Source organism: Watersipora subatra, chromosome 9, assembly GCF_963576615.1.
Source record: "Watersipora subatra chromosome 9, tzWatSuba1.1, whole genome shotgun sequence".
NCBI classification, from domain to species: Eukaryota; Metazoa; Bryozoa; class Gymnolaemata; order Cheilostomatida; family Watersiporidae; genus Watersipora; species Watersipora subatra.
Genome location: NC_088716.1, coordinates 30,959,405 through 30,986,039, shown reverse-complemented (window position 1 = coordinate 30,986,039; position 26,635 = coordinate 30,959,405). Strand labels below are relative to the sequence as shown.

The window sequence follows — 26,635 nt, the reverse complement described above, 5'->3', positions numbered from 1 at the left end:
TAATAATGATTTTTAAAAGACAATTGTTAGGCAGTTGAGGTATCAGCCAAAATGTCTCCAATACATTCAAACATACCAAGAAAATAGATTCATAGTCGAACAATTTCATGGTGTCCAGCAATATATGAATTGATGATGTTTAGGTTTTGGCACCCATTATCTTGAAGCTTGGTGATATCATTTTTGTATAATCCTTGATTTGGCTCATTTGATCTATTTTGCTTGAAAGCAGCGTGTGGTCTGAAAAGCTATATCCAGCAGGTGAAATCACATTCTGCAAATCATAATATGTGCGTTTTCAGCTATACTTAGATGAGATGAATTAACAAGAACTGTACTACATACCACACCTCCGCACAGCATTAAAGAACAACTTTAGATGGTCTTGTGAGAACTTGTGTCAAGACATAAACATGACATAGTGCGACAGATGGTAGAACCATCTGTCGCACGGCAAAAAAACTCTAAAGTCGTGCGCATTTCATGAGAAAAACGTGCACATTTCACCAGTCTATGGCATTGTCCAATTGCCGAAAGTTTCTGTAATAAACGTAGAGGTACTGAAAAGTAATCGTTTCTTTTTTGCCAATTTTAAAGATAACACTGATATTTTTGACACTTATAATGAGTACTTTGGGATTCCAACTGATGTCCAAAGCAGTGAAAGTAAAGGAAATGACGATGATATTTTTCTTACAAGATTATTACAATATTTAATTATAAGAATAATTATTCGATTTTATAAGATTATTATAAGATTTAATAATAAGAATAATCATTTTAATTTAGAAGATCGAGGTATATAGTGACCGATGGTGTGCAATGTTATTATTTTTATCTTGTTATTATTTTTCTAAAAATTTTGTTGATGCTACTACGGCTGTGCCCAATATAGCGGTACTGCCAAGCCGTTTTTAATATCTGCAAAATTAAGTAATAGGCCTAAATTTTTATATAGATATACAGCTATTTCTATGACAACCACCTAAAACCTGTTTAGATTTTTAAATTCAGCATAATTGTTTGGATATACATACAGAAATCTAGATAAATAACACAACTTCTTGATATTGGTTGCTATGACGTTTTGAAATTTAAACAAAATTGTGCACTGGTTTTCGCTTCTAAAACTTTAACAACAGTTTTCTCAGAACTATGTTTTCGCACTAATGGTAAACATCCATTCAGTTTATTGACCATAAAATCTGCTGTAATGAAGCTGGAATCAAATTTTTTTGCAAAATAACTGAGAATTTTCTCTTGATAGCGTAGATAACTCTAACACACCCAACTTAACCATGGTTTCTGTGATCGTGAACCATTTCTTTATTTTGCTCCAGTTTGCAAAAAACTTCCAGATACACATGGATGCTAATGCTTGCTTTCTGTTACCGATACTGTCAAACCCATTCTACATTCAACACAACCAACTTTCAAACTGTGTATATTACACAGCAGCTTGCCATTTTACTTCTAATATTGCATTTCTCCTATTGCAGAGGAGAGATATACACTCAACCAGCAGTACTCTTTCTTTTTCTCCATTATCACTTTGGTCGCGGGGTGTATGACAGGGAAATTTCTAGTAGAAATACAATAATGTTATTAAACTCATATACAGTCAAACATGGATAACTCGTCCACGGATAGCTCGAACACATGGTTAATTCGAACATTTCCTTTGGTCCGTTCCCACGTAATGATAAATTGCTATAGATAACTCGAACTCAACACTGTTAATTCGAACTGTTTTTTTGCCCAACAGCTACCGAAACGGTTGTTATCGCTTTGAAAATCACGTTATTCAAAGCCATAGAGGTAAACTTCATCTTTTCGTAATTCATAAGCGTCGTTATTACCACCATTGGCAAAATATTTTTGTCAACGACTTTTCTAAAAGTTTGGTGAAATTTGATTTATACTGCGATACGATGAATAGCACGGGCTAGCCGGGTCACACGCGCAAGGATTTTCGCCACGCACATACAAAACAAAAATCGCATGTTGTTTTGTATGTGCGTGGCGAAAATCCTTGACCCGGCTAGCCCGTGATGAATAGTTTTCCGACGTTGATTCCGTGTTGAATCAACGTCAGAATGTTGAATGTTTAAAACGTCTTAAAAATGTTGTAATTAAACGTATACGTTGTCTGAGCTACAAAAAAACTATTCATCGTTTGACCTAAACACAGAATACGTGTGTACATTCAATAAGTATCTATTAAAAAAGCGTGAGTGATATAGAATGTACCGTAAAACCTCGTAAAACTTCTAATTGAACTGCCTCGGAGTGTTGCTCTTAACGAATCCCAGGTAAAGTAAGGTAATCTGCATAAACTTCAAGAAAAAACGGCAAAATTGATCGTGGGTAAACCCCAAAAGAAAAAAATGTATTTTCTTTTGAGCATTTCAACAACGATCAAGTTTTGCCAATGTCAATCTGAAAAACGTCCTGGCAATAACATCACCTCAAAAAACAAACCAATCTCAAGTGATAGAAAAATCTCTATACTTTTTCATGAAAACGTTTTAAACTTTACATTAGAAGCATTTAATTTGAAACAAGCCATTTGTGCTTTTGATTTATATTATAGTTTGTATATGTACATGTATCTACTAATAAATAAGTAAATATATGGACTTGTGACAGTGCTCTGATAACTTGAACGCTCTGATAATTCGAACACTTTTGCTCGGTCCCTTGAAGTTCGAGTTATCCATGTTTGACTGTATATACAGACGGTTCCCTACTTACGAACATTCGAGTTACGAACAACCCGTACATACGAACAGGTCTGCGCGTATGTCCGCCGCTAATACCGACGGTATTACCGACGTATTAGCGGCGGAAATAGGCACTACTCAGAAGCCCAATCCAGCATCCACCTTTCTCTGCCCAGTTCGTTGCAGCGCATAAGTGCGTGAACGTATCTCCAGTGCGCAAAGAACTTTTTTATTTTTACTGTACGTATTGTAAAGGAATTTGCCGGCCTTTACTTTATTGGTTACCCTACTAATATAGCACTGAAGCAACTTACGAACAAATTCACCTTACGAACAATCGTTCGGAACGTAACTCGTTCGTAGGTTGGGAACCGTCTGTATATACAACTTCAGTTCATATCATCATACATCTTGTGGCCTATCAAAATTCTCAAATATTAAACATTGGCCCTCAATTAAAGACATTTGGTCACCCCTGCTGTACATCAATGTAAGTTAATGCAAGCTTATGACAATTATACACTAATATAGCACCACACTACACGATGCAGCTGCTAGTCTAGAAAACTAAAAAGCAGAGCAATCCACACACAAAGATCATAAACTAGAAAAGGGAACAATAGATGAAGAATATTTAACCATAGAAACAAACTGAAATATTGTGAAAAAATAACAGACTATATCAGGTCACCAAACAATAGATCATTACCAGAATATTACGTGTGTAATTCTGATTCAATCCAAAATTTGAATTAGTATTTCAGTCTATTTCGACCATAGCGAAGAGAAAGGAAGCAAACAGTAAAACAAGCAACAATTTCAACAAAGAAAATGTAGTACCGCCTAATGTTGTATATAGGTGTATCATCCATTGTTCTCAAACTCATAAGATACGTCTTTGTGTCTAGTAAAAAACGGAGTTAGACACACTAAACTACCTTATAGGGTGTTTATAGCCACGGCCTGCAACTGACCGACCATTGAGTATATCAAATAGGCTATCAACTTTCTGCAGAAACACAACAAGAAACTACATTCACTAACATTGGCTGAATTTCAATATCTACAACTTATATAAGTTACTATTATTAGCTACCTACTACTAACCAGCTACTAGCAAGCTTATAACCAGCTACTACTAGAAACTACTAGCCAGCTACTACTATCAAGTTACTACTAACCAGCTATCAGTAAGCTACTACTAACCAGCTATTAGTAAGCTACTACAAACCATCTACCTGCAAGCTTCTAACCAGCCGCTAGCAAGCTTATAACCAGATACTACTAAAAGCTATTAATCAGCTACTGGCAAAATACTAACCAGCTACTACTAGCAAGCTACTACTAACCAGTTGCTAGCAAGCTTCTAAACAACTACTGCTGTACTAGTGCTACTAATGAAGGAATAAAACGCTAAACTCACCTGTGAAATGATATATATATCGTGTTTCAGAGTTGTTGTAGCAGTAGCAATTAATGGCAAAATACTGATTTCCAGCAGATAAATGAGTTTTTCTTGGGATAACTATGATCCGCCATTTCACTAATTACAACCGGAACCTGGGTAGCACCGTTCAAGATGGCGCTCAAATTGTCGCACGGAAGTTCATTGGTTTAGATAGGCCGATGCTATTACAGGGGTAGTATAATTCAGTGGGCTTCCTTCGACAGCGAATCGTAAAATCGTTCTGTTACCGGTATATGGGGCCTCGCACATGAAAACGAGCCGAGCTATCACTCAGCTATTAGATATCCGGTAAGTTCACGGCCAGTTTTTACACAAATTTTTTGTTACCGTCTTAGCTTGTAAGCTGTAACTAAGATGACTCTTAAAATTTATTATCGTTATAAGTTTTAATAGGTTTGTTTACAGTTGAAACACAGGCGTCGGTGATGTGATTTGTTCGAAGTGCGTTGGCTCATTAAAAGTGCTAAAAAATTTCTGCAATTTCTATACACAAAAGTCGCTAAAATACTTGGCATTGTCTCAGGTCCATACCTGCCAGCTCTCACGCATTAGGCGTGAGACTCACGCAAGCACCCCAAAGAAAAAATGAAAATGCGTGAGATCTTTGCCCCAATTTCCACAATTTTATATATACTATCATTGATACATCAATTGCCCCTAAACCAAATCTCACGCATTGCCCCACTCTTGGGTTGGCAGGCCTGCTCAGGTCGAATACACCCAAGCAAGACCATACTTGTGTTCAGCGTTTTTAGTGTTTTCTGTTAACTGATAGCAGCGAAAATTGGTATTGTAAGACCAAATTATGCGTGCATTATATGTTATATCTACTCTAATCTTATCATCTAGGTACATGTATATTTGGTGAGTATACACAGAAACCAGCAAAACAAAAACGAGTCACACAGAGCAATAGTACCATACCTGCCAACTCTCACGCATTGGGCGTGAGACTCACGCAATCACCCCAAAGAAAATTGAAAATGCGTGAGATTTTTGCCCCAATTTCCCCAATTTTATATATACTATCATTGATACATCAATTGCCTCAAAACCAAATCTCACGCATTGCCCCACTCTTGGGTTGGTAGGTCTGAGTAGTACATTACACTTTCACACAAGACAGGTGGAGGTTGCATGTATTTGTCTGAATAAATGCTGAATATCAATCTAGCTTTATGGAAACCTGACCTAAAATTGTTTATACTAGCATTTATCTGAGGCACGTCTCTTACATACCTAGGTGGTTTAACCTGAACAACTTTACGAGGTGATACAAAAATATAAATGATAGGAGTTTTTTACCTGCTATCGAAATAGCAAAAGTTTATATGCATCATGCCTCTTGAAAGAATATCATAAATAGCTCAAGTGTAAATTAAGTACAAGTTGAATGTAACTAAACTTAAAGAGTCCAAGGTCCGAATCTGCAGGATTTAATATAAGTTGCAACCTCGACTTATTTTCTATGAGAACCAATTACAATTTTGAAGCATCGAACTGTACAACATTTGTCTGCTACCTTAATAGTCGCAATTAAAAGTGAACAAAAGTAATGACATTTTCCCATCATTAAAATCTACTGAAGGATATTTAGCATTTCGTTTAAACTAGCATGAGGGAAATTTTTGAAGCGTATCTCGCTGTTCAGACTAGTTATGTAGCTGAGTTATGTGGCCGTGTCTCCCGAAACATTTCTTTAGCAGAGAAATCGTTTAAAAAATAGAGAAAGTATAATGTTTTTATGCTTTATTAGTTATCTTGAGGTGTTGACTGATGCTCTAAAAAAAGAATCAAGAAGATTGACCCACTAGAAGCTGAGATATAGCCAGCCAAACACAGGTCTACCTAATAAAGAATCAGAGGAAAACCCTTCGAAAATCCCGAAAACTGTGACGTATAAAATCGACTTAATGTTCATGTGCCGGAGTTGTGCACCCCTACCGCCGTTACGTATAATGATTGTTTTGGCTACGAGATGGGAAATGCTTCTCGCGATAGTAAATAATTTACAGACTAGCTCTGGTTTCTCAGGAAAATCAAGCAAACATTGTGTGGTAAAGGCATTTGTCCACAACCCCTCGCCGTGATTTTTCAAAACAGAAGAGCAGATTTTGACTATTGTGCTTCAAATTTTAACTCGATTTCCACGGATATGCTCCGAAGATCCTCTGTTCAACGAACGGCGCGTGTATAGTCTATATGCGACATCCGCGATTGCAGTTCGTTTAGAATAAGAAATGAGAATGTGAATTTTTGTTCATTCATCATTTTTCTATTGTGTATCTACTGCAGCATTTAGTTGATTTTCATGATTATTGTCACTATTAACATACTGTAAGTTCACTACAGCCATAATCTTAAAAAAGAATAACTTGACCGTGCTGCTCTTGCTGTAAGAAAAGAAAACGATAACTTTTGATTTGATTTTTCTATTGATCTATTATCTTATCTATGATTATTTTTTATGATTAATATAATAATCATGATGCATATTATACAAAATAATAATATAACTGCGTATAGAATAAATGATGTAACTAATATAATTTGTAGAAAGTGATAGCAGAATGTTGCGAAATAATAGATGCGTGTAATTATTTTATTCTAAAACTAATCTACACGTCAGAGGGACTGGTTCGGAATTGTCAGAGCAATGATTGTTAGGCCCAATTTGATTGTTCTATACTTCCAGGGATTAAACCAATCAAAACGCCGTGATTGTTATAGGAGAGCGCATTAGTTGGCTTAATTGACCAATGGCACACAAATCGATTTCATACGTCATAAATTGATGATTACCAAAACACTTATGTTTTTTGGGATACCTGTGTTTGGCTGGCTATATCTCAGCTTCTGGTTGGTCAATCTCCTTGATTCCTTTTTTAGAACATCAGTCAACACCTCAAGATAAATAATAAAGCATAAAAATATTATGCTTTCTCTATTCTTTAACTACCTTAAGACTTTGAAATTCAAGTTGATTCAAAGTTAGCCTCTTCAAAGCCTCAAACCCTGTTGCAATCTTCACCATTGTATCTCTCAATACATTAGGACGAGAGAAAAGTCCAAAGTGTAAATTATGGCGGTAATTGAGTTAATGGAGATGCAGTTTTACTGTTTTCTTGATAGACCATAATCATATGGATCTGATGCTATGGCAATTTGAGAATCAGTCAGATTATATGCGGGATGTCTGATATTAGTAAACTCTTACAGACATTGATTAAGCATAAGAATACTCAAATTGATATATGATGAGTTGTGTACCCTTTGTGAGGTATAAACCTAAGGGTGAAACTAGCTATGATAATACACGTATATATTTATGTATGTATGTTTGCTTCTATTCCTGCTTTATATCATAACTTTAAAGGTTTTATTTTTCGATATAACCATACCATTTGATTTTTATACAAACCTAGCCTGTCAGTATGCATATACTAGGTGAATGCCCGGTGTTGCATGAGTAATAAAAACAGCTTTTACTTTAGCTTTAGAAAATCAACATTTATTTAACATCTAGTTTTTAAATAAAGGTGTTTGTTTATTTTTGTGTGTGCTATAAGCTTAATTAGGTCTATACTATATATACATGTATTTAATATTTATGTCATTTTGGGGAAGTCTTAGCACATATTTCCTTCTAGTAAATCTTTTCATTTAGTAAATTAGTTCAAGCGTAAAGCTTAGGTATTTTAGCTATTCACCATTAAAGATTGGCATGGGTAATAACAATGTACACAATTATTCTATAGTATCGCAAGTAGTCGCGTCGCTTAGTGGATAGAATGTTTGCCTGCAGATCAGTTGGTTCCGAGTTCAAATCCACTGCGAAGAGGATTTTCCATATCTTAAACTTTATCGCTATAGCTGGACACACAAATGACTAGCAGGCAAACACTGAGATATATAAAAATAACTCTACAACCCGGCGTTGCTCAACTAATAAAAAGTGTTATAATAGAAAGTTTATTTGTATTTAACATATAACAACATTTGCCATTCTAACTTTCAAACTACATATCATGAGAAAAGTATTTTGTGTAGTTGTAATAAATTGAGATATAAAATAAAAACAACTGTAAAGGTTTTCAAACTTTGTATCATGAGGGAAATGTTTTGTGCAAATCAAATAAATTTAAAAATAAATGAAATAATTATAAAAGGGTTTCAAATTAAATCTGTTTTGCTACGATTATAATAAAAGCTGATTTGGTAATGATACAGTTAATACAAACTGGGAAAACAAAATAAAAATCCTGAATATGTTAAATTAATAATAATAATTCTTGCATAGGAGTGTTTGTGTATAAAAAAGGTTAATATTCCAGCATAAGCTACCCATCAAAACTTTAATTATGACGATACTGGTACCTCTCGACACTGGTACATATGTAAAAGTGAGATATCGGACTGTCTTTGTCTGACCGAACAGTGAGAGAATATAGAGGTATTACTACTCAAGAGGACACAAATGTTCGCGTAAAAAGTATTGACCTTCACCGCGATTTAGCAATTGAACTTTACGAAAAACCGGAAATAGAAGTTCACAAAAACGCAAAAAAAGCATCGCATTTCATAGAGTTCATATAGTTTCAAGTACTACGTCATTTTTGGTTGAAAATGGCAAAGGATGGATACGTTATGTAGTATGAGCCATGTATTGCATGAGCTTTTGTGGTCTCGTGGTTAGAGAATTGGATTGTGTAATGGCCAACGCAATATTTGTGAGTTCAAATCCAGCATAATGTGAAATTTTAATTTCAGAATTTTAATAGCTATAGCTGGACGCAGCTACACACAAACACTGAGAAATATATATAGATGTATTTACGTATATATTATGTGTTTATGTATATATGTATAGATATATTTACAGACCGGCATGGTAACCACTACACCGCTCAGACATCTTGCTTTCCATGGAATAATTACGCACATACTGACTACTCATGCCAAGCATACTAATATCATATCATGCTTAATGCTCAAGTTGTATCATTTATGTTCTTGATAGAAGTTCTCGTGTCACAGTTGTATGGGAAGTCAAGTACATGTATATGTTTTGTATCATGTAGTCATGTTTCGCCGTCCGTTGTCCTTGCTGCCGAGGACGGTCAATGTTCTCTGTTCCCGTGCTGGATCTACTCCCTCTGCCAGGCCCCTACCGCCACCCTCACCTATAGACAACATACCTGAGACAGTATACCACAGATGGATTCTAGAAGAACACATGCCGTAAGTATCATCACAGAGTTCAATCCATGTTTAGGCTAACTTTGACTGTCTAGACCTACCGTTGTTTGCGCATGAGCTGCACCCTCTAACATTCAATTTGATAAGGATGAAGGTGTATTGGCTTCAGCATTTGCCCGGTTAGACTAAATCAAAGTTGAGATTGGTTTTCTCAGGCTTGTAAGTTATTAAGTGGGCAAGCGCTGCCACCCCTAACATCTCCAACTCTCAATCTTGCTAAAAGTTGTGCAAAGCTTTAAACGCGCTGTTTGGCTGACTATGAATTACGAGAGTAACTTGAAAATTTTGAGTGCGCTGTTTTAACATACCATCATATCGGGGACCATCATTTCGGGGACCATCATATCGGGGACCATCATATCGGGGACCATCATATCAGGGACCATCATATCGGGGACCATCATATCGGGGACCATCATATCGGGGACCATCATATCGGGGACTCCGTTCCATTCCTTGGCTCAGTTATGCATAAAACTTTCATTAGCTTTTTTGAGCTAATTCACTTTATTTTACTTGAAGGTTTGAAAGCGAGTCTACTTTAATGTTTGTCTGAATGCGCTCAATACGCTCACTGAATTTGAATCACTCTATTTGAATTTTCTGATTGTGATAAAGAAAATGGGCTACAAAAATGGGTTACTTCGATTTTGCATAAGTCATGTAGCAGACCCCTTCTGCTGTAAACTATGTTGTGGGTCGTCATGAATAGATCATTACTTGTTATGCCTTTTTTACTTGGTAAGTGTCCCTTTTAATCGCACAACGAGGTCATACTCTCGGCTTAGTTAGTAACTTTGTGTTATTGTTTGTATTGCAGAGTCGCGTATCGGTCAATACACATACATTCAAGGTCAACTTACCTGTTTGCTATGGCAGTCTCTGCATTAATGTGGACCTGGATACTGACTGGACTCTGGTATGAGTCTGACCATCTCCTAGTAAGTTTATTTTCTTAATTTTTATTAGAAAATATCTTATGGAGTAGATAACTCCATAGCTCTTATAACGTAAATTTCAGATAACGTAAATAATTTATGTGAAGTTTTTGCTTCGTACTATGTAAAAATTTCCATATAATGTAAAGTGTCGAGTCAACATATAATGTACACATCATAGTGTACATAGTGTATGCACAATAACATACTCGCTGTAGCATCAGTGTGAAGGGACAGAAAAACCTGGGAATGAAGGACAGTTTGTTTTTCCTACATCATTTTATATTGTTATATATCAGCGCATCATTAATATACAGTTATAGTTATTGCCCTTATGGCACTCATGTAATGCACTGTGTCGTAATGCACTGTGTCGTAATGCACTGTGTCGTAATGCACTGTGTCGTAATGCACTGTGTCGTAATGCACTGTGTCGTAATGCACTGTGTCCTAATACACTGTGTATGAAACTGGCTTTTAGCAGGTCATTTGCAATTGTGAAGTCGGCCAGTATGCGATTTTTGTGTAGAAAATTCATCTTGAGCAAAACAACAAAACTTGTTGATAGCCATGTGTTTGTTTATCTTGTAGTAATATTGTAAAATTTCATCAAAACTGTTGATAGCCGTGCGTTTGTTTATCTTGTAGTAATATTGTACAATTTCATCAAAACTTTCAACATTTTGATATCCAGAAACTGGCTCGCTTGTCAGAAAACTAGTAGTGAGTAATTGTGGCTAGCATAGCTTTTAGCTGTCAAAGATATGTATAGCATAGCTATATGTATAGCATAGCTGTAGGTGTGGAGGATCGATCTTTCTTGTTTAAAAAAACAATATTATAAAGAAAAGCCTGCAAGACTCTTTCACTCACACCACACCAAAAAGGTGCATACAGAGAAACACAAAGCAAGTACAATGGTGTTTTGATTTTTTTCACTTTTGTGTTGATTGATAATATGCTTGGAGAGGTACCAGCTCCACCCCCTTTTGGTTCAGCTTTCGGTCCTGCGCCGAGCTTCTAGCTCAGACTGGGGGCTGGCTAGTTTCCACCACAACATGTCTTAGTTGATAATTCACACAATTTGGTTATCTTCACAGGGTCATTACGAGTGGCCAGATGCAAAATCATGGACAGACAAGGAGCTGGGGATTCCCAATGAGATAGAGATTGAAATGGAGGAGGAAGATGAGGGATAGGGCGTGTGGCTTTTGAGAATTCTCTGGTTAACTGTTTGGTTTCAGGTCTTTGAGTGGACATTTCTGTTATTTCCGTGGATTGGTTCGTTTAACTATACATGTAGGTTTGCTTGTGTCAGTGGCCAATAGATACCAGACTGGGATTCCCTTGAGATGTTCTGTGTGCATTGTATATATCTATTTTAATATATAAAATATACATGATGATGTAATTAAAGTTAGCGGTGAAAAACCTGCAGGAGAGTTGAGCTAGCCATTCTCTCTGAACTTTCCACAAACTCTGCTGATATTAGCAAATAGCTGTTTTATCAATGTGTTAGGAATTTGGAGTTATGTCCTTTTATCCCGCAGAGATTAAAAAGTTTATAGTACCTGGCTGGTGACCTTGGGTAGGTTTTCTTTTTACTCACCTAAAACAAGGACATCGAGTGTTTGTCACGTTTTTCAAAACGCGTTTTTAACTTTGTACTTGTCATTTACATTTGGTGCAGAGTGAACGCAATTGCAAATCAGATCTCAAGACTACTTGGTGTATGGACGGTGTAAACAAAACTTAATGATAGCTATAGACAATGGTTAGCAGGTAGCAGCATGCCATCTCATCTGAGAGTTACAGACAATGTGCAACAGGTAGCAGCATGCCATCTCATACTGAGAATTACAGACAATGTGCAACAGGTAGCAGCATGCCCTCTCATACTGAGAGTTACAGACAATGTGCAACAGGTAGCAGCATGCCCTCTCATACTGAGAGTTACAGACAATGTGCAACAGATGGCAGCATGCCCTCTCATACTGAGAGTTACAGACAATGTGCAGCAGGTAGCAGCATGCCCTCTCACACTGAGAGTTACAGACAATGTGCAACAGGTAGCAGCATGCCATCTCATACTGAGAGTTACAGACAATGTGCAACAGGTAGCAGCATGCCATCTCACACTGAGAGTTACAGACAATGTGCAACAGGTAGCAGCATGCCATCTCATACTGAGAGTTACAGACAATGTGCAACAGGTAGCAGCATGCCATCTCATACTGAGAGTTACAGACAATGTGCAACAGGTAGCAGCATGCCAACTCATACTGAGAGTTACAGACAATGTGCAACAGGTAGCAGCATGCCCTCTCATACTGAGAATTACAGACAATGTGCAACAGGTAGCAGCATGCCCTCTCATACTGAGAGTTACAGACAATGTGCAACAGGTAGCAGCATGCCAACTCATACTGAGAGTTACAGACAATGTGCAACAGGTAGCAGCATGCCATCTCATACTGAGAGTTACAGACAATGTGCAAAAGGTAGCAGCATGCCATCTCATACTGAGAGTTACAGACAATGTGCAACAGGTAGCAGCATGCCATCTCATACTGAGAATTACAGACAATGTGCAGCAGGTAGCAGCATGCCCTCTCATACTGAGAGTTACAGACAATGTGCAACAGGTAGCAGCATGCCATCTCATAGTGAGAGTTACAGACAATGTGCAACAGGTAGCAGCATGCCATCTCATACTGAGAGTTACAGACAATGTGCAACAGGTAGCAGCATGCCATCTCATAGTGAGAGTTACAGACAATGTGCAACAGGTAGCAGCATGCCATCTCATACTGAGAGTTACAGACAATGTGCAACAGGTAGCAGCATGCCCTCTCATACTGAGAGTTACAGACAATGTGCAACAGGTAGCAGCATGCCCTCTCATACTGAGAATTACAGACAATGTGCAACAGGTAGCAGCATGCCATCTCATACTGATAGTTACAGACAATGTGCAACAGGTAGCAGCATGCCCTCTCATACTGAGAGTTACAGACAATGTGCAACAGGTAGCAGCATGCCCTCTCATCTGAGAGTTACAGACAATGTGCAACAGGTAGCAGCATGCCCTCTCATACTGAGAGTTACAGACAATGTGCAACAGGTAGCAGCATGCCATCTCATACTGAGAGTTACAGACAATGTGCAACAGGTAGCAGCATGCCATCTCATACTGAGAGTTACAGACAATGTGCAACAGGTAGCAGCATGCCCTCTCATACTGAGAGTTACAGACAATGTGCAACAGGTAGCAGCATGCCATCTCATAGTGAGAGTTACAGACAATGTGCAACAGGTAGCAGCATGCCATCTCATAGTGAGAGTTACAGACAATGTGCAACAGGTAGCAGCATGCCCTCTCATACTGAGAGTTACAGACAATGTGCAACAGGTAGCAGCATGCCCTCTCATACTGAGAGTTACAGACAATGTGCAACAGGTAGCAGCATGCCCTCTCATACTGAGAATTACAGACAATGTGCAACAGGTAGCAGCATGCCATCTCATACTGATAGTTACAGACAATGTGCAACAGGTAGCAGCATGCCAACTCAGACTCTTACAGAAAATGCATGACAGGTAAGTGTAGCAAGTTGTATCACTATAGACTGCATCACAGGTGCATACATACATCACAGGCTCGCAACAAGCCAATTAAAAGTTCCCTATTTGCAAATCTTAATTGGTGCATCAACTTGATACAGAATTCACATTATTAACCAAAGCTGTCAAAGGGCTTCTTTGGATTAGCCTATAATCTGACCGTATTGTCAATATTTGGGGTGGTTGAGCAAGCTTATCATATTTGGGGTGGCTGAGCAAGCATATCTGCTAGTAAGCAGATATTTGGGCAGATATGCACTCACCTGAAAATTTCTACAATTTTGTTTGGCTTCCAGTTTTAACTTTGCGTGATCATGTTTTGCTTCAGCAGTATTTCTGGAAGACTGAGGGTTTCCTTGCGACAGCTGACATGTGACTGAGCACGAAAGTTATAATTCTTTGAACTGCACAGACTACTACTAAAAGTTTTAGAAATTCGATCACTGCTTGACAGGTTGTTACGATGGTCTTTAGCTTGTAATTTGGTTTCACTTGGAGATGCCATCGCTGCATCAGAAATGGCATCGGCATGTACTTTCCAGCCAGGAAAGGTGAACATGTTGGTTTTCTGTCTCTTCTAAGTTGGACAAACTAGTGAGTGAATTGGCACTTTAGATGCGCGTCTCTCCTTATCACTTCCTTTGATATCTGGTAAGAGTGCAGCAGCGCTGCAAATGAATCACAAACTGCCAGTTCTGCGAATGAGCTAGACCAGCCTACACATCAGATGTATATGTACATATATTGACACCACACTGCTCAAGATAGAATAGAGCTGTATAAATTAGTAGAGAATTAGATAGAATGCATATCTTGGTTAGCTATTGGCAGTTTTGTGCTTGTACAATCATTAGGCTGTTGATCTCGGTTGAGATTACAGCCTGATGTCAACACTGACACTAGCTAACCAAGTACTCTATCTAATTCTCTACTAATTTATATATATAAATATGAATCTATATATGTATAGATATATTTACATGTAACTAAGATGAGCGATGTCTTTTCTACTTGCAAAAGCAGATGTAAAGTAATGGTGTTTGTGAAATTTACCAGATCAAAAAGTTGTATATCCAAGTCGGAGTCTGATGATTATTTGAAAAGCATAGTATTGTGCAGTGTGCAAACAGATCTTCTAATTTAGCAGGTTTATATGTAAGTGATGGAGATAACGGCATAAAAGCTGAGAAGGTAACTGGAGTTGCCTTCTCTTTAGAAAGTGCTCACAACTGAAGTCATTGTCAGTCAAGAGGTTTTTGAGAACCAACCCTTTATTCATGACCCTTTATTATTGATCATTGACAGGATCAATAGTCATGTCATGTTCATTGTATGTATTTTAACAATAGTTTTCAATTTAGTATATAGTAAACTATAACCATGCACATGGTAATATGGTATGAACACAATGATGTGGTATGCGCACAGTTATGTGGCATGTGCACAATGATGTGGAATGTACACATCAATGGGCTTTGCACACAGCAACGTGGTATGAACCCAGTGATGTGGTATGCGCACAGCGATGCGGTATGCACACAGCAATGTGGTATGAACACAGCAATGTGGTATGAACACAGCGATGTGGTATGCACACATCGATGTGGTATGCACACAGCGATGTGGCATGTGCACAGCGATGTGGTGTGCGCACAGCGGTGTAGTATGCACACAGCGATATGGTATGCACACATCGATGTGGTATGCACACAGCGATGTGGCATGTGCACAGCGATGTGGTATGCGCACAGCGATGCGGTATGCATAGTTGTGTGTCACAATTTTATGCAAATTCTCCTATCAACTACATGACTAACATAACCTTTCAAAGTATTGTGAGCTTTTGCAGAAAAATGTATTTTTTTAGCGTAAAAGTTTTTTATCAAGCAATGTTCTTCACATTGTAAAAATTTAGAGAATACCTATGTAGTCTCTAACTTTTAGTTATTTTGCGTGTGACACCAGCAGACGTGCCGGTACACCGAAGACATCAATTTATTTAGCTGAACAATGTCAATCATAACAGCAACGGCGTCTAGAGCAAATAACTTTTTGGGCTGCCTCTTACCTTCTTGTGACAATCACATATGTTGGAGAGATTGATGGTCTCTCATACAGAGCTTCAGTTTTCTGCAATTTGCTAAAGTCTGATTGTAGTTGCCTTCTCTTGTAATTTAAGGTCTGCAGAGCATGCCTACAAGTACACAACTATTTCTTTGAATTAACCATTTTATCTTAATATGTTTGTAATATATATATATACATGTATATATATAAAAGTTGAAGTTTACCAAACTACATACTAAATCTTAGCTTCAAGTATGTTTTTAGTATCCTAAATTCATATAAGTTAAACACAGCCTTTATGTTATACGTCTGCCTTAAAGGTAAGAAATCTAAACGGTAGGTACTGTATGTAGTAGATCGTAATGTTACATTCTCTGGCAAATCATAGCCACAAAAGGCACTAATTACTAAGGTTAACATATTATTTTATTACTAATTTTTAATATGTACAGTACGTTTATAGAATTCTGATGATTTTTACTTGGGGGTGTTTGCATATGATATTTGCTATGGGTTTCTATACCACTTTATACCACATTTTACGCCTTATGATGCCAACATTGAAACAAAGTAAACTCATATAATTGTAATTTTTTGTTGCAACAACAGACTCTACCATTACTACCATACTCTCCATTACTTGCAATAACAGACTCTACCCATTACAGCACAACAGACTCTATCCATTACAGCACAACAGACTCTATCCATTACAGCACAACAGACTCTATCCATTACAGCACAACAGACTCTATCTATTACAGCACAACAGACTCTATCTATTACAGCACAACAGACTCTATCTATTACAGCACAACATACTCTATCCATTACAGCACAACAGACTCTATCCATTACTGCACAACAGACTCTATCCATTACAGCACAACAGACTCTATCCATTACAGCATAACAGACTCTATCCATTACAGCACAACAGACTCTATCCATTACTGCACAACAGACTCTATCTATTACAGCACAACAGACTCTATCCATTACAGCACAACAGACTCTACCCATTACAGCACAGCAGACTCTATCCATTACAGCATAACAGACTCTATCCATTACAGCATAACAGACTCTATCTATTACAGCACAACAGACTATCCATTACTGCACAACAGACTCTATCCATTACAGCACAACAGACTCTATCCATTACAGCACAACAGACTCTATCCATTACAGCATAACAGACTCTATCCATTACAGCACAACAGACTCTATCTATTACTGCACAACAGACTCTATCCATTACAGCACAACAGACTCTATCCATTACAGCACAACAGACTCTATCCATTACAGCACAACAGACTCTATCCATTACAGCACAACAGACTCTATCTATTACAGCACAACAGACTCTAATTATTACAGCACAACAGACTCTATCCATTACTACCATACTCTCCATTACTTGCAATAACAGACTCTATCCATTACAGCACAACAGACTCTATCCATTACTGCACAACAGACTCTATCCATTACAGCACAACAGACTATCCATTACAGCACAACAGACTCTATCCATTACAGCACAACAGACTCTATCTATTACAGCACAACAGACTCTATCTATTACAGCACAACAGACTCTATCTATTACAGCACAACAGACTCTATCTATTACAGCACAACAGACTCTATCCATTACAGCACAACAGACTCTATCCATTACTGCACAACAGACTCTATCCATTACAGCATAACAGACTCTATCCATTACAGCACAACAGACTCTATCTATTACAGCACAACAGACTCTATCTATTACAGCACAACAGACTCTATCTATTACAGCACAACAGACTCTATCCATTACAGCACAACATACTCTATCCATTACAGCACAACAGACTCTATCCATTACTGCACAACAGACTCTATCCATTACAGCATAACAGACTCTATCCATTACAGCACAACAGACTCTATCCATTACAGCACAACAGACTCTATCTATTACAGCACAACATACTCTATCCATTACAGCACAACAGACTCTATCCATTACTGCACAACAGACTCTATCCATTACAGCATAACAGACTCTATCCATTACAGCACAACAGACTCTATCCATTACAGCATAACAGACTCTATCCATTACAGCACAACAGACTCTATCCATTACAGCACAACAGACTCTACACCTTTTCTTTTCTCTCTAAATTTATTTCAACAAAACATGATACAAAATTTAAAAGTTAGGGTGCTTGAAAAAATTTGAAATTCTGTACAGTTGTTTAAATTTTTTCTCGTAATTTATTTGAACTGCACAAAACGCTTTTCTCATGATATGAAGTTTGAAAGTTAGAATGGTAACTTTTGTTATATGTTAACTACAAATAAACTTTTTTCTGTGCAAACACTTTTTTATTACATAGAATGAATCATAGAATGAATCATAGAATCTTTAGAATCATATATATTTTTAGGTAGCGTGTTGCAGAGCAGTGATTAATGGGTAAGTTGTAGCGGGTGATAATATATGTAAGCATCACTTTTACTGTAAAGATGCTTCTTTGAACTTCATAAAAAGTACATTTTGATATCAGCTATAAATAGTATCAGCTAGACCGACATGCTTCATTCTATAAATAGTATCAGTTAGACCGACACGCTTCATTCTATAAATAGTATCAGCTAGACCGACACGCTTCATTCTATAAATAGTATCAGCTAGACCGACATGCTTCATTCTATAAATAGTATCAGCTAGACCGACATGCTTCATTCTATAAATAGTATCAGCTAGACCGACACGCTTCATTCTATAAATAGTATCAGCTAGACTGACACGCTTCATTCTATAAATAGTATCAGCTAGACCGACACGCTTCATTCTATAAATAGTATCAGCTAGACCGACACGCTTCATTCTATAAATAGTATCAGCTAGACCGACATGCTTCATTCTATAAATAGTATCAGCTAGACCGACATGCTTCATTCTATAAATAGTATCAGCTAGACCGACACGCTTCATTCTATAAATAGTATCAGCTAGACCGACATGCTTCATTCTATAAATAGTATCAGCTAGACCGACACGCTTCATTCTATAAATAGTATCAGCTAGACCGACACGCTTCATTCTATAAATAGTATCAGCTAGACCGACACGCTTCATTCTATAAATAGTATCAGCTAGACCGACATGCTTCATTCTATAAATAGTATCAGCTAGACCGACACGCTTCATTCTATAAATAGTATCAGCTAGACCGACATGCTTCATTCTATAAATAGTATCAGCTAGACCGACACGCTTCATTCTATAAATAGTATCAGCTAGACCGACACGCTTCATTCTATAAATAGTATCAGCTAGACCGACACGCTTCATTCTATAAATAGTATCAGCTAGACCGACATGCTTCATTCTATAAATAGTATCAGCTAGACCGACATACTTCATTCTATAAATAGTATCAGCTCAGGTAGATAAGCAAATTAACCTCAACTAATGCTAGGGTTAGGATCAAACGCGGTAAAACTTGTGGGCTACCATAATTACCATTGCAAGTTTGAAAATGTTAGGCAAAAGGTATTAACTACAAGCTGTTTAATTCATGACCATTTTCCAATCTATTGGAAACGAATTGACGAACTGGATACCATAATTGCTTTTTTGTTTATATTTTATAAGCAGATAGCCAAGCGAGCATCTGTAAAAACTGAATTAGATGTCTATGGTGAAATCAGCCATGACCTGGTGATCCTGAACTTTTAACTTGCAAACACGAGATTTGGGTTTTATTCCCCAAAAAAACCACAAAAAGAAATTTTTGAGGATTTCTCAAAGGATGTGTGCGCATCTATGTGCACAGATGTCTATGAAAGAGCGTGGAAGTTCCAAGGATGATTAATAAATCAACATCACAGTTTTTCCACTCCAATAACAGTATTATCGCACAATAGTTGTTAACCTGAAGCTGTTGTCAACACCCTTACAGTAGTAGTTGTTAACCTGAAGCTGTTGTCAACACCCTTACAGTAGTATTTCAGTTCTCTCATTTCTGTCTTATTACGAAATCTTGCCACTTGCTCAGCATTGCTTATCCATGCTGGAGTTGATGCTCTCATCTGTAAAGTTTTTTCTGGTTTCCCATTTTTATACACCCGCTTTGGATAGGAAGAAACATGATTCATGGTAACACTGTACTCTCTCTCTCCCTCTTTCTATCTCTCTCAAGATGAAATCCTCTTCATCGCTGTCTACTCCCGTAAATGTAACTCAACTGCAATACGTTATGCATTAACCAGATTGCTGGAAGTGAGAGGTCATTAGAGGTTAGCGAAAAGTCTAAGACAAAACCTTATTGACAACTTAACAAAAGCTATATTAAGTAACTTACGGATTGTCAGATGTAAGCTCACAGCCTTTATGAACAATGAAGGCAAGACAACTCCTTAAGCTTTGTTCCTCACTGATAAGCTGCACTGTAAATGACCGATTTGTCCAGTTGATGTTGTAAAGAAATCAGCTCTGATAGCTAGAACTAAAGATTTGCTTACTTCTAACGAGGTCAGGATAAGTAGGCTTTGCTTTTTCGCAATCAGTGCTTAGTTTCGCTTTACCTGCAGTCTGTTAGACTGAGTTTGTGAAATTCCTCAGGCAGCAACGACTGTTCTGATTTAAGATCTGAGTAAATCAGCTCCTAGCTGCCTGATTCAACTAGACTAATCAATGATTCAATACTTGATCCACAACTGCATCAGACATGTCTATGTAGTTATTTCTAAGCTGACACCTCTTTCCTGTCAAGACTTCTGCCACAGGAAGCAGTTAATAACACATTCTAGTACACTGCCAGCTCTGTGCGCCGTGAGAGATTGTCATGAGTAATAACCATGTGCTCAATTGTTTTTCTGTTCAGCAAGGTGGTCTAGCGACACAGTGGTAGCATACTTAGCAAGGTGGTCTAGTGACAGAATGGTAGCATGCTTAGCAAGGTGGTCTAATGACACAGTGGTAGCATGCTTAGCGAGGTGGTCTAGTGACACAGGGGTAGCATGCTTAGCAAGGTGGTCTAGTGACACAGTGGTAGCATGCTTAGCAAGATGGTCTAGTGACACAGTGGTAGCATGCTTAGCAAGGTGGTCTAGTGACACAGTGGTAGCATGCTTGACTTTGAATTCAAATGTATGCTTTACTGCGTATGATCTTTTTTCCTAACACTCTTTGTGAATATTATGAATAAATGAATGAATATTATTATGGCGAAGATTTAAACTTGAATTATAGAACTAATGTAAAGTAATATATATACTGTTTATGTATTATATATGAGAACAATTTGCTTGCAAAATTGTAAAACCAGCACAAGTAATGCACCTTTTTCTGATAATTGCTATCAAAGCCAAGCAAAGCAATCACAACAAACAATGCTGGCTAGGGGCACTGCGTTAGCTTGTAAAAATATTCTGATAGCGATTTAAAAGTCTTGTTTTATGATATGTATAAGCGGTGAAGCGACCTCATTCAATTTCAAACAGATACATCGGTAATATACATGTATATGAGTGCAAAAAAATTGACTGGTTTCTCAAGTGAGCCAGCCAGCTTAAACCTGGTCACTGGGCCACTGAAAGCACCTGTGGCAGTGTTTTGGGCAGTGTTTTACCGCCAGTAACAGAGCAGGATCGCAGGGCTATTGGCGATAGAATCAGAACCTTTGTGCTGAGTACCACCAAGTACCGCCGGTAGTTGTTGCTGGTCAATGTAAGAGTTCGGAGCTGTTCAACTTTCACAAAGAGCTGCAGGCAAAATATTTTCAAAATGCACAATTGAAGGTCAGCCTTTTTGAAGCGGCTTTGGGAGTGGCCAATTTTATGCGATAATCCGGTACGCAGTTTTATGTGAACATAAGTCGCCAAGCCTAGCACCACAAGTGTTTTGCTGCATGAGATTACAGCCGTGGTCTTGCATCCAATATGGGAACAAGGTTTTAGAGCCAGAGCCAACCGAACATGACCAATCCGACTAGATAAGGGCCAATCTGCCGGCCTCCTTGGAACGGCCTTGGAACGGAAGGCTCGAGCCAAAGGTTATATAAATAGCTGCAGTCCCTTCACTCGATGTACAGCTGCGGATAAGAGAGCACGAGAGAATGCAGGCACCTGTATTATATTTATACTCTTTATTGTAAAGTGGTATATTTGGATTAGTAAATATATATTTTTAACAAACTCGAATATGCTGATTCTTTTGGTATAAAGGAGTGACGAGTCGACTCGAGTCCTTTACATGAGCATTGATGATTAAAATACCATGGTGCAAGATATGTTCATGCTATAGTCTAGAGTCTAGACTCATCTACTGCAGTATTATCCCGTTAGTCTCTCACAAAGACCACCAAGGTTGAAATTACTTTCAGCAGTCTAAATTGATGTGAATAATTTTTGGTAACTCTCTACTTAATTTGTTTGAGTCTATTGTATACATTTTTATGTGCTTTGCACACACTTGCACAAACTTGCCATCGCTAAGCGCTAAGTTTAATAGTTGCAAGTACACAATTGTATGATTTCAACTAACATATTGGTTTCCTACTGTTTAGACTTGAATTACATCATGGGTTTTCCAATTTGGCTTTTTACTGATTGTTGTTCCTAATTAATAAGTCACTCACGCCAAACTTTGAAACGATTTTATCAAAAACTATAAAGATCTTTCATTATTTTAAATTTTGGTTGTTGTTTTAGGTTATCTGACTGCTAGTATTTTTTAAGATTAAAACCTACAAAATTTGATTGCAATTAAAATGCTAAAAAAAGACGTGGCCAAATAGATGATTACAGAGCCAAAAAATATAAGTGAGACTAAGATATTTTTAGTCAACTAAGAAAGGCTGCTGGCAGTCAAATCAAATGATTAGTAAATGATCAATACAAGATCCTCTTGCATTTACATATACGTACTATCAAGGAGGTGTTAGAAGGGTCCATAACAGAAAGTGTATTAAGAACAAATTCACAAAGAATAGGTATAAAGATAATGAGAATTACATAACAGTTGTAACTTATAGCTTAAGACATGAATACAACATTACCAGACGATACAATCGACTTTCAAACTTCTGTAGGTTTTAAGCTAGGGATGTTTAGAATAGAAGGTATAACATGGGATAAGCAAAGTTAAATTGGTTTAGCAAATTATATATAGTTTAAAATTTTAATTCAAGATACATAATTTAAGATTTTAGTTTATGATTTATAATTTATGAATTCATAAATTCTTTATTCTTCAAGTCTATTCAGTAACTTCTCTACAAAGATAACCATAGAGCAATCACAACAGTTATTCTCTCTACTTAAACTATATATGCATTGAGCAGACAACTCCGAAACCATACACTAATAATACATCTTTGGTTGAGCTAAAACAATAAAAAAGTGATGAGTCAGAAATTTTATTTAGTTGTTTGCAGAAATCAGCTCTTATTGTTAGCTATTTCCTGCAGCTGGTGCCACTGAGCAACCGGGCGACGAGGGTTGGCCAGCATATCACTCCAATGTTTCTGGGCCGGTCCAGACACTCCACAGCCAACAGTGACTCTACCGATTGGATCACTGGTGCCAATTCTGTCATAGTCTACAACTGTAGCTCGCAGCTGCACTTTCTGTAAATAGAAATGAGTGTAATACTGTGTTTTCTATAAACTAAGTAAAGCAATTTAACCACTCTAGATAGTCTTTGTATAGTCATACACTTGTGTGGCAGAAATCCACCAACTTTTAAGTATGACGTCTGCTTAGTTTACTGCCAGCAAAGACTGCGTAGGTTCTGTAAAACAAACTGCTGCACAATCAGTGGTTTTGCGATCTTGGCTGAACTTGTCTGGGTCTAGTGACAAGAATGCTTCAATGACTGGAGACATGCCCAGTTGCAGGGAGCAATTTAAGATTGGATGCCATTTGGCCACCATCAGTGACCTTTTTCTGAAGTTGAACCTTAACTGGTTGTTTGTAGGGCAGGCATTCTAAACCACTCTACATAAATGTGTGGTACAGGCTAAGCACATTTGGGTGGTCGATTTGTCAAAAACTTTTGCAGCATAAAGTTGTCTGTAAAGAGCAATACGATTTTATGTGTTATAGAAATATAAGTAAGAGTATAGAGTATATATATTATATATACTATATAGAGATATAAGTAAGTAGATATTTTTATCTACTTACAAGTTGGAACACAAATACATGTATGTAGTACAATTACAAGTACAGTTACACCTGCTCACATCCTGCTCACATCCCATTCTGCTCATAACAGACAGTTTATTGAAGTGTTAAAATTACATCAGAAGTCAGTCTTTGCTAAGAAACCAACTTATTGCTATCAATTTTGTAATTAAGTAGTTAGAATGCTCCTTATTATGATCAGCAAATCATTGTCAGTAGCAGAATCCACCAAGACACAAATCGAGTTTCTAAAAGTCTGAACCAAGAAGGTCTAGAGCTCTTATAAGGTTCATTACTGTATCTATAGAATAGAAAACTTCAACTATCTATGCGTAGGTCTCAGGTGTAGGTCTAAGGTGTACATCTAAAGTGTAAGTCTAAGGTGTAGGTCTAAGATGTAGGTCTCAGGTGTAGGTCTCAGGTGTAGGTTGAAGGTTTAGGTCTAAAGTGTAGGTCTAAAGGGTAGGTTTGAAATGTAGGTCTAAGGTGTGGGTCTCAAGTGTAGGTCTAAGGTGTAGGTTTCAATTGTAGGTGTCAGGTGTTCAAAATGAAAAGTCAGAAAATACTATAAACAAATCCTGTACGCTATTTTAAATAAAATTCGTAATTATTGCAGTAATTGTATTTTATATCTGTTAATGTCATTTTTCTCAAGTTCATAAATGTTTATAAATTCAAATAAAAGGTTTTGACAAAATTATTTTGATTTTGCTTCATTTGCAGTCCAACAATAAATTTTATATGTAGTCTCATATAGTAACTTAACTAAATACTAGCTGTAGTCTCATATAGTAACTCAACTAGATACTAGCTGTAGTCTCATATAGTAACTTAACTAGATACTAGCTGTAGTCTCATATAGTAACTTAACTAAATACTAGCTGTAGTCTCATATAGTAACTTAACTAAATACTAGCTGTAGTCTCATTGAGTAACTCAACTAGATACTAGCTGTAGTCTCATATAGTAACTTAACTAAATACTAGCTGTAGTCTCATATAGTAACTTAACTAAATACTAGCTGTAGTCTCATTGAGTAACTCAACTAGATACTAGCTGTAGTCTCATATAGTAACTAAACTAGATACTAGCTGTAGTCTCATATAGTAACTCAACTAGATACTGGCTGTAGTATCATAGTAACTAAACTAGATGCCAGCTGTAGTCTCTTATAGTTTAGATAGCCACTCAATAACAGTGAGTATCACACCAACTAAATACAAAGTTGCAAAAAATGTTGGTTAGGACATAATAGCACTACCAAAGATGCCATATTGGTGAGAATAGTGGAAGGTTGCTTTAGATTCGTGAGTTGAAGACTATTAGAGTTTAGTTTGCCAAGACAGAAGTACAGAATAAAAGCTCCAGTTTTTTGGGTCTTTGCAGTGTGTTGCTACCAGTAATTACTAAAACATTCTTTGGCAAGATTAACAAAGTCTCACACCAACAGTTACCAACAACCCAACCTTCTCAAACTACTTGTTAATCTTGAGAATAAGGAATTTAGGTTTAAATGTTTGAGATCAATCACTAGAGACTAACAGATGTGTGTAATGCTAGTTAAAACAATTATATTAAACCCCTTTACTTAAGGTATACTAATATGCTGTCAGTCCTATGCGCTATGAAAGGTCATTATGAGTAATACCTATATGCACAATTATTCTACCTAGCAGCAAAGGTTTAATGGTGTAGTGATGGCGCACTACTTTGAAACAAGAGATTCGGGTTTAACTTTCCGTACAGTGCAATCCTCTTTTTCGAACGCTCTTAGCGTGGCTTCATACCGACAGATGATTAGACAAGGTTTTTATTAAAGTAAAGCTTCAAGACATACCTGTATCTGCTCAAACGGAACTTGGAAGTTAAAAGATTCGTTAAAGTAGGGGGTAAGAGTACACTTCTTTATGGTTGTCTTCCTCTTCTTTATTCTCTTTCCATTCATCATGAGGTCAACCTTGACATATGGGTCTACAATATATAGCACTAGCACTAGCAGGAGATATAAGCTGATACATGTGCTGGCTAATCTGCAAAGGTCAATTGTTTTTCTTTGTAATTATATAAAACATTTTTAAAGCGATTACCAATCATTTTCATGACGACCAACAAGTGTACTATAATTCTGTTATTTTTTTGTTTTAATTTTTGCCATTGTTATAAATGATTTGGCAACAAATAATTTGCAAAAAATTTGTGTTATATCATAATAGTTAGTTATTTCCTTTGTATTTGGACTTATGTAATGCTGCTGATGTAAATGAAAAATAATTTTACAGTGGAAGGCGCTCAATTCACATAAACTCTAAAACAAGATGAAGTTCTGTTGAATGTTGCATTTACCAAAATAGAGTGAA

The 26,635-nt window shown here is 37.1% G+C and overlaps 2 protein-coding genes across 2 annotated transcripts in view; one reads left to right on the top strand and one right to left on the bottom strand.

Annotated features, from left to right (window-relative positions):
• Positions 1-4,400: 4,400 nt before the first annotated feature.
• LOC137404576 (NADH dehydrogenase [ubiquinone] 1 beta subcomplex subunit 2, mitochondrial-like) lies at positions 4,401-11,804 on the top strand. Its single transcript, XM_068090803.1, has 4 exons — positions 4,401-4,479; positions 9,273-9,432; positions 10,271-10,391; positions 11,489-11,804. Exons 2-4 carry the CDS (start codon positions 9,275-9,277, stop codon positions 11,585-11,587), a joined length of 378 nt encoding a protein of 125 aa, XP_067946904.1. The 5' UTR covers positions 4,401-4,479; positions 9,273-9,274; the 3' UTR covers positions 11,588-11,804.
• Positions 11,805-23,198: 11,394 nt separating this feature from the next.
• The window catches only part of LOC137403702 (synaptotagmin-1-like), a 26,952-nt gene continuing 23,515 nt past the window's right edge, over positions 23,199-26,635 (bottom strand). The window contains exons 7-8 of the mRNA XM_068089715.1: positions 26,116-26,249; positions 23,199-23,719 (exon numbers count right to left, since the gene is read on the bottom strand). Of these exons, the coding sequence (XP_067945816.1) occupies positions 23,531-23,719; positions 26,116-26,249 (323 nt within the window). The 3' untranslated portion in view covers positions 23,199-23,530. The remainder of the gene's footprint in view (positions 23,720-26,115; positions 26,250-26,635) is intronic.